This window comes from Thalassophryne amazonica, chromosome 3 (assembly GCF_902500255.1).
Source record: "Thalassophryne amazonica chromosome 3, fThaAma1.1, whole genome shotgun sequence".
NCBI classification, from domain to species: Eukaryota; Metazoa; Chordata; class Actinopteri; order Batrachoidiformes; family Batrachoididae; genus Thalassophryne; species Thalassophryne amazonica.
The window spans coordinates 118,866,754-118,879,467 of record NC_047105.1 but is presented as its reverse complement, the minus strand read 5'-3'; the positions used below and the strand labels follow the sequence as shown (position 1 = coordinate 118,879,467).

Below are 12,714 nucleotides of genomic sequence, written 5' to 3'. Positions count from 1 at the left end.
TGCCCACTACTTGGTATTTTCTTTGTGTATGTGTTTCTTTGTGATGTGTACGCCTGTTGGTTGCGTCATTCGCCTGTGAGCAGGCTTTGTGTGAGCAATGTCCACCCCTCTCGTCTATTTTTATTGCGAATAAATGTCTGAATGATTTGTAGCTTGCTGCATCAATTTTTTTCCAGAAACTGTGAGAGACCTCCAGCTGGACACCATTCGGAAAATTAATATGGCTTTCAGGGATGATTTTATGGGATTACACTATTAAGGAGTGATCCAGACGATTTAAAGACCCGCCCACAGCTGCTGAGAGTGCGTCACGCTCCCAGCCCCCATCGACAGGCTGACACCCCCGCTGGAACAACCATATCATTTCCATGTGAAAGCTTTGTTGATCAGGGACCTCGTCTGACTTCACAAAAAGGCTGAGATGTGGACATCACACTTTTTTGGTACATTCCACCGTTACAGGAGTTTTTTTCATGGAAAGAAAAGCGGAGGGATGCGCCACGGAGCCGTTCATTACGCGGACAAAATTACCTCGGTGTTGGTCTCACAGACGGCTTAAAGGTGGATTTCAGATGGATTCCGGTTGCTTTTCAGTCGTGTGAATATCCGATTGTGATTGTGCATGAGCTGGACATGCCCCAACATGTCCTGGAAGGCTTCATCACGGCGTTGCTTGCGCCATGCAGCTCCACCACGCGACGCTCCTCTTTCCATGACAAAAACTCTTGTAACAGTGGAATGTGCCGTTCATTTCTAAACTGGACGCTGTCTTGATCCGGTATGTCGTCTGACTAGCACAGGAATTGTGAAAAAAGTGACATCAGCATTTTTTTGGCACATTGAGACAGACGTGCGGAGGAATTCCCATGTCCCAGGGGTGTGAAGAACCGTGGCAGTGGTCTGGCAGCGCTTCTGGTGGGCGTCTATGGAGCCGACATCTGGGAGTATGTCCAGGCCTGCACCACCTGCGCCAGGGGAAAGGCAGACCATCAACGGGCACAGGGTCTCCTGCAGCCGTACCTGTGCCCCACCACCCCTGGTCCCACATCGGCCTGGACTTCGTCACGGGCCTCCTGCCATCCCAGGGCATGACCACCATCCTCACGATAGTGGACCGGTTCTCCAAGGCGGCCCACTTCGTGGCCCTCCCGAAGCTCCCGACGGCCCAGGAGACTGCAGACCTCCTGGTTCACCACGTCGTACGTCTGCATGGGATACCATCCGATGTCGTCTCTGACAGTGGTCCCCAGTTCTCCTCGCAAGTCTGGAGGAGTTTCTGTAGGGAACTGGGGGCCACCATGAGCCTCTCGTCCGGGTACCATCCCCAGACCAACGGACAGGTAGAGCGGGCCAACCAGGAATTGGAGCAGGCCCTTCGCTGTGTGATCTCGGCGCACCCGACGGCCTGGAGCAACCATCTGGCCTGGATCGAGTATGCACACAACAGCCAAGTTTCATCTGCCACCGGCCTCTCCCCATTTGAGGTGTGTTTGGGGTACCAGCCCCCATTGTTTCCGCATGTGGAGGGAGAGGTCGGGGTGCCCTCGGTCGAGGCCCATCTGAGGAGGTGCCGTCGGGTGTGGTGCTCTGCCCGCTCTGCCCTGCTCAAAGCCCGGACGAGGGCCAAGACCCATGCAGACCGCCGGCGATCCCCGGCCCCTGCATACCAGCCTGGGCAGGAGGTTTGGCTATCGACAAAGGACAGCCCTCTCCAGGTGGAATCCCAAAAACGCAAGGACAGATTTATTGGACCATTCCCCATCCTGACAGTCCTCAGTCCGGCCGCAGTGAAGCTGAAGTTGCCAGCTTCACTGCGGATACATCCTGTCTTCCATGTCTCCCGGATTAAGCCTCACCACACCTCTTCCCTCTGTACCCCCGGACCAGCGCCGCCTCCTGCCCGGATCATCGACGGGGAGCCCGTGTGGACAGTTCGCCGGCTCCTGGATGTCCGTCGGAAGGGCCGGGGTTTCCAGTATCTGGTGGACTGGGAGGGTTATGGACCCGAAGAGCGCTCCTGGGTGAAGCGGAGCCCTCCTGGCCGACTTCTACACCCGTCATCCGGACAAGCCTGGTCGTGCGCCAGGAGGCGCCCGTTGGGGGGGGGGGGTCCTGTTGTGTGGGCCGCTGAAGAGGAGGTACTGCTGGCCCACCACCAGAGGGCGCCCTGCCTGAAGTGCGGGCTTCAGGCACGAGAGGGCAGCTGTCACCCATCAACAACACCAGCTGTCACTCATCATCATCAATCACATCTCCATAAGAGCCGGGCAGCATCTTCACCTCACTGCCGAGAAAGCGTCTACCGATCAGGTAAACCTCTCAGCCGTGATTGTGCCAAAACGCACGTGCTTTTCTGAGTCTTTGCAGGAGTACCTGAGGATCCTACTTGCAGCTGGACGCTGAGTTTGGGAAGCGTGACGAGTGACGGACTTCACGTCAAACTAAGAGAAGTAGCTCTCAGGCTCTGCACGAACTGTGTTACTGTGATTAAGAGGTGGAGGTGCTTCCACCATTGTACTGAACTGTTTGCTGGGTGTTCACACACCCACCATCACCTGTCTGTTCTTCCTGCCAGCAGTACCCGATCTGACAGCCAGAGGCAGTGGCCACCTGGGGACCCAGCGCTTGGTGGCTCCAGGGTTGCTTCAGGTCCGGTGGAAGTGGAAGGCATGTGGGATCCGGCTCTTTTCTGGACGGGCGTCTTCTATCCTCGAGCCTGCCCACACATCACTGTGACTAATTTGACTGTTGATCTCAATTGTGTTGTCTGTTGCTCTGTTGTGCACATTCACAACATTAAATGGTTATTTATTGGCTTATTCCATTGTCCGTTCATTTGCGCCCCCTGTTGTGGGTCCGTGTCCCTACACTTTCACAACACTGAAAGCCATATTAATTTTCCGAACGGTGTCCAGCTGGAGGTCTCTCACAGTTTCTGGAAAAAAGCAAAGCTCGAAATCGTTCAGACATTTATTCGCAATAAAAAATAGACGAGAGGGGTGGACCACACCTCACTCAAGCCTGCTCACAGGCGAATGATGCAACCGACAGGGGTGAAAAAACTCACGCATGCGCACGAAGGTTCAAGCTTGGCTGATGCAATCACACGTGATTCAAATCCATATGGTTTTTGAAAAAAATAAAAAGGTCGGATACTTTTCTAACAGACCTCGTATATATATATATATATATATATATATATGAGAAAAATGCCAAACATATTAGAGTCATACAAAAATACAGCTGTTTGCACTGCAAAAACTATAATCTAATAAAGTAAAAAAAGACTTGTTGAACAAAAATTTTACTTAATTTTTCTCTAAATAGAAAATAATTTTGTCCAGCATATTTACATAAGAAAAAATGTGTTATTTTGAGAAAATCTAGCTTTTCCAGCTAATACCAAGCTGTATTAAACAGTAACAAGGAAAGGCAAAGGATTTCAAATTATCCAAGCAAAGGAACAAGCTTGCTTTCTTTATTTTAAGATGGAGCCTAATATTAAAATAAGGATTATGTCTAGTTTTAAGGCACATTTTGATTATTTAGTGCCAAGACATTTTGCTAGTTTTTGAGAATTCTAACCAAATAATTTTTTTCAAACCCCATTGGCAGATATTTTTTTTCTTTTCTTTTTTTTTCTTTTTGCTCAATACAACAAAAATTGGTTAGATAATCAGATTATTTGGTTTATTTTGAGAGGGACAGTTTTTGTAGTGTGCACTGAAAAAAAATGGATATAAAAAGGATGTCTAAAAACAAGATAAAAACACTAAATCTGAAGGAAATTATCTTGCTGCATGGACATATAATTTCAATTGACAAGATGTCTTAAATCAAGATTATTAAATCTCGAAATAAGCATGTCGAACACTTAAAATAAAAAATTAACCCTTAAAACAAGATATTGTAAATTATGTAACACTTCTAAATCTACAGGCTTTTTAAAAAATCTTGGTAAGTACCAAATAATTTACAGTGTACCAAGATAAAAAAACTTTAGATTTAGAAGTGTTTGATAATTTATCTTGTTTAAAGAGTTAATTTCTTGTTTTACGTGTTTGACATGCCTATCTCTAGAGTTAACAATCTTAATTCAAGACATCTTGTCAAATGAAATTACACTCAACAAAAATATAAACACAACACTTTTGGTTTTGCTCCCATTTTGTATGAGATGAACTCAAAGATCTAAAACTTTTTCCACATACACAATATCACCATTTCCCTCAAATATTGTTCACAAACCAGTCTAAATCTGTGATAGTGAGCACTTCTCCTTTGCTGAGATAATCCATCCCACCTCACAGGTGTGCCATATCAAGATGCTGATTAGACACCATGATTAGTGCACAGGTGTGCCTTAGACTGCCCACAATAAAAGGCCACTCTGAAAGGTGCAGTTTTATCACACAGCACAATGCCACAGATGTCGCAAGATTTGAGGGAGCGTGCAATTGGCATGCTGACAGCAGGAATGTCAACCAGAGCTGTTGCTCGTGTATTGAATGTTCATTTCTCTACCATAAGCCGTCTCCAAAGGCGTTTCAGAGAATTTGGCAGTACATCCAACCAGCCTCACAACCGCAGACCACGTGTAACCACACCAGCCCAGGACCTCCACATCCAGCATGTTCACCTCCAAGATCGTCTGAGACCAGCCACTCGGACAGCTGCTGAAACAATCGGTTTGCATAACCAAAGAATTTCTGCACAAACTGTCAGAAACCATCTCAGGGAAGCTCATCTGCATGCTCGCCGTCCTCATCAGGGTCTCGACCTGACTCCAGTTCGTCATCGTAAACGACTTGAGTGGGCAAATGCTCACATTCGCTGGCGTTTGGCACATTGGAGAGGTGTTCTCTTCACGGATGAATCCTGCTTCACACTGTCCAGGGTAGATGGCAGACAGCGTGTGTGGCGTCGTGTGGGTGAGCGGTTTTCTGATGTCAATGTTGTGGATCGAGTGGCCCATGGTGGCGGTGGGGTTATGGTATGGGCAGGCGTCTGTTATGGATGAAGAACACAGGTGCATTTTATTGATGGCATTTTGAATGCACAGAGATACCGTGACGAGATCCTGAGGCCCATTGTTGTGCCATACATCCAAGAACATCACCTCATGTTGCAGCAGGATAATGCACGGCCCCATGTTGCAAGGATCTGTACACAATTCTTGGAAGCTGAAAATGTCCCAGTTCTTGCACGGCCGGCATACTCACCGGACATGTCACCCACTGAGCATGTTTGGATGCTCTGGACCGGCGTATACGACAGCGTGTACCAGTTCCTGCCAATATCCAGCAACTTTGCACAGCCATTGAAGAGGAGTGGACCAACATTCCACAGGCCACAATTGACAACCTGATCAACTCTATGCGAAGGAGATGTGTCGCACTGCATGAGGCACATGGTGGTAACACCAGATACTGACTGGTATCCCCCCCCAATAAAACAAAACTGCACCTTTCAGAGTGGCCTTTTATTGTGGACAGTCTAAGGCACACCTGTGCACTAATCATGGTGTCTAATCAGCATCTTGATATGGCACACCTATGAGGTGGGATGGATTATCTCAGCAAAGGAGAAGTGCTCACTATCACAGATTTAGACTGGTTTGTGAACAATAGTTGAGGGAAATGTTGATATTGTGTATGTGGAAAAAGTTTTAGATCTTTGAGTTCATCTCATACAAAATGGGAGCAAAACCAAAAGTGTTGCATTTATATTTTTGTTGAGTGTATTTGTCCATGCTGTTGTGAAAGTGTAGGTACACGGACCCACAACAGGGGGCGCAATGAACGGACAATGGAGAAAAGTAAGAACAAGTTTTACTGTTGTGAAAATAGCACAACTGATACAACAATTAGCAATTTGGAGATGTAAGCCGAAATCTGCTGGTGTCTTGTGGGCAGGCCCGAAGGTAGGAGACGTCCGTCCTAGTTGAACCGGAACCACCCAGATCTCCTCTGCCACCGAAACCCAGAAGTACTGGAACCGCCAAGTCCCGAATTCCCAGGTGGCCACTGCCTCCGCTCGTCGGATCCGGTACTGCTGGCGGGAAAGAACACAAACACACAGGGTGGGATGCGACCGCACCCGGTAGATGAGAGGGGCAAAGCCGCCTCCACCTCTTGTCACACTGAAGCAGGAAAGGTGAGTACTTATCTGAACACAGATATATGTTGCAGAGGTGATTACCTGAAACTCAAGGTGATATCTCGGCACTGAGGTGGAGACGCTGTCCTGCTGATATACCTCCGTACTGAGTGAAGTCAGCTGTGTCCAGTAATGGGTGACAGCTGTCACCCTGGCTGCTCTCATCAGGCGGCGGCGCCCTCTGGTGCCTGGAGCCCGCACTCCAGGCAGGGCGCCCTCTGGTGGTGATGGGCCAGCAGTACCTCCTCTTCAGCGGCCCACACACAACACATGCAGCAAGATAATTTCCCTCAGATTTAGTGTTTTCATCTTGTTTTTAGACACCCCCTTTTTGCAGTGTGGGCGTGTATTCTGCCATCTTGGATTATTTTTTCAAGCAGCCAACAACCATATTTCACACTGTCATCATGCTGCCTTCACTCTGATTGGCAGTTACTGAAAATGAGTGGCAGCCTTTCACTTTGCCTTTGACTATTGAACCTAAGGTGACCGATGGGTAAGTGGATGTTCTTTGTTTGATGAGTGACAGTATGTGCTTGTGGGTTGTAAGTGACAATAATGGAAATAACATGATTTTATTCAACAAACAGATGAAGCTCCACAATCCCTGTGACAGCAAAACATTTGCTACTTGGATTTGAGTGAGGTGGACTGTGCTGTGGTGCTAGTATTCAGACGACTCTCTCACCTGAAGGCCTCAATCAGCCGCTCCACCTTCTGTGCTTCTCCCTGGACTCGGATGTGTGCCTGAAACTTCCTGAGTGCCTCGTCCAGCTCCATAGCTGAGAAGTCCATTTCATCCACTACACAGCTGTTGAAAAATGCAACAAAACCCAACGTCAGCGATGGTGGATGATGGGAAGGCATGTTTGCATAGAATATTTTGGAATAATTTTGTAACCACTGGTGAAAGTGGTGGCTGGGATCATATTAACTAGCCATGTCACTGACCCAGTTTTACAAGAGTCTGACTCCATTTTTGAGAACTGCCTCCTCCAGACAGATTTACCACACAGTACCATGCTGTTTACATTTCTGAATGATTGGCATAAATGACATCCAAGACGTATTCAGTAACTAGGTAATGTTCATGTATCCATCCCCTGACTTGCTGAAAGAAAACTGGCTGTATAAGTGATGATTTAGTTATGTTACAGTTAAAGGTAAGTAGACTTATGCACACCATTATCGTTGCTTTTATGTTTTTATTTTATCTATGTCACAATGTCATGTTGTAACAAATACTTTTCACTGGAAGTTAAAAGGACATCATTTTCAAAATTTATTATAAGGAAGCTTGAATGATCTATCTATCTATCTATCTATCTATCTATCTATCTATCTATCTATCTATCTATCTATCTATCTATCTATCTATCTATCTATCTATCTATCTATCTATCTATCTATCTATCTATCTATCTATCTATCTATCTATCTATCTATCTATCTATCTATCTATCTTGTATATATAATGTGTGGGAAAGATACAAAAACACATTTCATGTGCACTATGGAGCAGTTTTGGGGTCATGCTTCTTAAACTGAATACTTTTCATTCATTCATTCATCTTCTAAGGGTCGCGGGGGGGCTGGAGCCTATCCCAGCAGTCATAGGGCGCGAGGCGGGGTACACCCAGGACAGGACGCCAGTCTGTCACAGGGCCACAAACAGACAAACAAACACAGACACACCCACACCTAAGGACAATTGTAAAGATTCCAATCCACCTAACCCGCATGTCTTTGGATGTGGGAGGAAACCGGAGCACCCGGAAGAAACCCACGCAAACATGGGGAGAACATGCAAACTCCACACAGAAAGGCCATGGGAATTGAACCTATGACCTTCTCGCTGTGAGGCAACAGTGCTAACCACTAAGCCACCATGCTGCCCAAACTGAATACTTCTATTATTTAAATTTTTATAGATTATTAGCAAAAATCAACCTAGAAGGCATTCTGTCATCAACACCCAACAGGATTTTTTGCAGTCAGCTAAACCTGTGATAACTTTCACGCAGTGCATGATTTTGTTTTGTATCGCCTGGCAATTGTGCTGTATTACATCCTCGTAGGACGTAATAAAATCATTGGCATTTATTTATTTGTCTTTTTCTCAGTTAGCAGGATTATGTCAAAACTACGACATGGTTTTTGACGAAATTTTCATCACAGATAGATTTTAGGCCTTTTCGAGGTGATCCGGAGTTGCCGACCGAACGGTCCTCCTAAAAATCGGTCCCCCTGATGACGCGGTTCGCGGATTAACAAGCGCCGTGGCTAAACGAGCTGGTAGCTGATGCATTCATGGATGGATTTCAAAGCGTCATGGCATTTTGCCTTGTTTCTGCTTAAAACTGACTTTAGAATGATTTATATAAAGAGAGTTTACGTTCATCATCTAATGGTTAATAATCCCATTAATCCATTTGATTGTTTTGGGTGAAGAGACTCAGTCTCAGACGTGCTGCTGTGGTCCGATTGCACAGATGCAAAAGTTGGACTGATTTTTAGGGGCGGACTGTTCAGTTTGCGACACTGGATCTGGATCTGAATTCTGGACTCTGGATCAAGATTTCACTTTACATAACTTTGAAGGATATCAAAACTATGTCACAGATTCTTGCCAAATTTTCATCACAGATAGATATTAGGACATGGAAGACCCCCACTGAATTTTGGAGGTGATCCAGATCCAGATCCATATTCTGGCTCAGGATTTCACTTTATATAGGGTTTGAATGATTATGTCAAAACTACACAGATTCTCACTAAATTTGCACCAAAGATAGATATTAGGGCATGGAAGACTCCACTGAATTTTGGAGGTGATCTGGATCCGGATCCTGATTCTGGATCAAGATCTCTCTTTATATAGGCTTTGAAGGATTACGTCAAAACTACATCACAGATTCTCACAAAATTTGCACCGAGGATAGATATTAGGGCATGGAAGACTCCACTGAATTTTGGAGGTGATCTGGATCCGGATCCTGATTCTGGATCAAGATCTCTCTTTATATAGGCTTTGAAGGATTACGTCAGAACTACATCACAGATTCTCACGAAATTTGCACCACAGATAGATATTAGGGCATGGAAGACTCCACTGAATTTTGGAGATGATTGGTAGACGTCAGAAATCTCTGATTGCTCTTGTTTCTTCATGTGTCTATATGAAAGGTTAAGACAGAAATTGGCAGGGGGAGACCAAAGTGGACAGCTTTGTTTGTCATCTCAACGGGAAAGCTGTGCCATGGACATGAGACTTGAATCCACCACTGCTTTGTGTGAGTGATGTCTATGTTCACCTCCCATTGAACTCATAAACATTCCTTATTTGTATACTGTTTGTCTGGTCTAGTTTAGACTTATATGATGAATTTTTAAGTCTTGCTTTCAGACCACTGCACCAGTTGCAATGCTACCAAAAGTATGGCTGACTGTAAATCTCTATGAAATAAGACAATCATAAACCTACACTTGCTCAGACATAAGTATATGGGATATGGGTAACTGTATGTAGGATCTGAATGTACGAGTGCATTTTTCCACTGTGGCTCTGAGACTTTTACTGACTGCAAGTAAGGGAATTCACTTTGTATCCCATCACTTAAGTAAGGCTTGTGTCTTTGTTCTGCAGGGACAATAATACCTTCCATGTCAGGAATTATAGACATTTTCTCAAGGAACCCCTCACTCATGTCCTGGCCTTATCTTCCTCTGCATCTCAATGTGCTTTAGCAGAGACAGATTTGCCTTGGCTTTTGTGAATAGACTGTCAAGTCGAAAGCAACTTGAAAACGTGCAAGGAATCCAAATTTATAGCACAGACAAAACAAATTTTCATTGATTCTCTATGTGAGACTATGTTGGAATCATTTCCTCAGAGAATTTAATTTGTATATGTTAGTAGGATAGAATTTAAACATATAATACAAAAAACCTGGAAAGACTCCATTCACATTTCTCAGAATACATGAAATGAAAACATGTTTAACAGAGTTTTGATACAGTGCATCCGGAAAGTATTCACAGGGTTTCACTTTTTCCACATATTGTTATGTTACGGCCTTATAGAAACATGGAGTAAATTAATTTTTCCCCTCAAATTTCTACTCACAACACCCCATAATGACAACATAAAAAGCTTTTTTTTTTTTAGATTTTTGCAAATTTATTACAAATAAACAACTATGAAATCACATGTACATAAAATATTCATACCCTTTGCTCAATACTTTGTTGATGCACCATTGGCAGCAATTACAGTCTCAAATCTTCTTGAATATGATGCCACAAGCTTGGCACACCTATCTTTGGGCAGTTTTGCAGATTCCTCTTTGCAGCACTTCTCAAGCTCCATCAGGTCAGATGGGGAGCATTGATGCACAGCCATTTTCAGATCTCTCCAGATTTGTTCAATCAGATTCAGGTCTGGGCTCTGGCTGGGCCACTCAAGGACATTCACAGAGTTGTCCTGAAGCCAGTCTTTTAATGTCATGGCTGTTTGCTTTGAGTCATTGTCCTGCTGAAAGGAGAACCGTTGCCCCAGTCTGAGGTCAAAGAGCAATTTGGAGCAGGCTTTCATCCAGTACATCTCTGTACATTCCCTCAATCCTGAGAGAATTTTGTTTCTCATGGTCTGAGAGTCCTTCAGGTGCCTTTTGGCAAACTTCAGCTGGGCTGCCATGTGCCTTTTACTAAGGAGTGGCTTCCATCTGGCCACTCTACCATACAGGCCTGATTGGTGGATCGCTGCAGAGATGGTTGTCCTTCGGGAAGGTTCTGCTCTCTTCACAGAAGAATGTTGGAGCTCGGACAGATTGGCCATTGGGTTATTGGTCACCTTCCTGACTAAGGCCCTTCTCCCCCAATCTCTCAGTTTAGATGGGTGTCCAGCTATAGGAAGAGCTTTGGTGGATCCAAACGTCTTCCATTCATGGATGATGGAGGCCACTGTGCTCATTAGGACCTTCAAAGCAGCAGAAATATTTCTGTACCCTTCCCCAGATTTGTGCCTCAACAATCCCATCTCAGAGGTCTGCAGAAAATTTCTTTGACTTCATGCTTGGCTTGTGCTCTGAGATGCACTGTCAACTGTGGGACCTTATAATGTAGACAAGTGTGTGCCTTTCCAAATCATGTCCAATTAACTGAATTTACCCCATGTGGACTCCAATTAAGCTGTCGAAACATCTCAAGGATGATCAGTATAACCAGGATGCACCTGAGCTCAATTTTGAGCTTCATGGCAAAGGCTGCAAATACTTATGTACATGTGATTTCTTAGTTTTTAAAATTGTTGATAAATTAGCAAAAGTCTCAATGTCATTATGGGGTATTGTGTGTAGAATTTTGAGGAAAAAATTATATAATCCATTTTGGAACAAGGCTGTAACATAACAAAATGTGGAAAAACTGAAGTGCTGTGAATACTTTCTTGATGCACTGCATTTTCTGGGTTGTAGCTACACAGTGTTTCTGCAGATAGAAATGTGTCAAAGTGCATGCAAACATTAAGCGATGCAAACTCACTCAAGGACATCCCGGTTGAACTGTTTCTGTCTGTTTCCCAGGAATTCTCCAATCATCTGCCTACTCAGGCCTTTCCTCTGCAGCAGGAAGTGGGCCACACCCACTGGAGTGTCCGGAACAAAGTTCCGTTCTATCAGATACTGGATGCCTTTTTCTGGTTTCCTGGAAACATAACAAAAGTTTGAACATGAGAGAGAGAGAGAGAGAGAGAGAGAGAGAGAGAGAGAGAGAGAGAGAGAGAGAGAGAGAGAAAGAGAAAGAGAGAGAGAGACAGGCAGAATTTGTGATTTCTGGCCAAATGTGTATCAGATGAGGCACAGGATTTAAAGAAAGAAGAAATGAAACCCCCACCAGAAATATATCATTTACATCATGTGACCACATAAGGGAACTGAAGGCCCCCAGAGATGTATAAACACTTAGACCCAATGGCTCAACATAAGTTCATCAGAACTTACAAACATGAATGACCTTCTAGATGTTTATGTTGCAGGCTCGAATCCAGCTGGACCCCCCCCCCCCTTTTTATTTTGTTAAATCATAAAGTCAGTTGGCTTTAAGAATGGCTCTGATTCTTAGCAAGAATGGCAACTATTGTTTTTCTATTGTTTCTATGCCTGGGTCTCGGCCTTGATCCTTATTTTGCCTCTCCCTTTGGCTCACCTCTTGCCCTGGCTTTGATATATTATTTTTTCATCATGTGCTTATTCGCTGTTCTAGTTTTGCTGTGTTTCTTTGTTTTGTTACTTTTCATACTTGAGCCTTTGTCCAGTTCCGTTCTAGTTTTGTTCTGCCAGATTGTGTTTGCATTATGTTTTCATTGTTTATTTTGTTCTCATTTGTTTTATTATCAGTTGTGCTTTAGTGTCGGTTTTGTTAATTAGTGAGTCTCTGTTTTATTTATAATTTGTTTAGCCACTTTGTTTTCTTAGTCAGTTCCGGTCTCGTTTTGTCCTTGGGTTATTTTCTCATTATTCTCTGATTAATTCTTTTGTTCTGTTCATAGACCTCTGT

General features: G+C 44.4%; 1 protein-coding gene across 1 annotated transcript in view; it reads right to left on the bottom strand.

The window, feature by feature from the left end:
- Positions 1–12,714, bottom strand: part of iqsec1b (IQ motif and Sec7 domain ArfGEF 1b) — a 741,654-nt gene that overhangs the window by 29,511 nt on the left and 699,429 nt on the right. Inside the window, 2 exon segments of the mRNA XM_034167371.1 lie at positions 6,848–6,970; positions 11,701–11,862. Of these exon segments, the coding sequence (XP_034023262.1) occupies positions 6,848–6,970; positions 11,701–11,862 (285 nt within the window).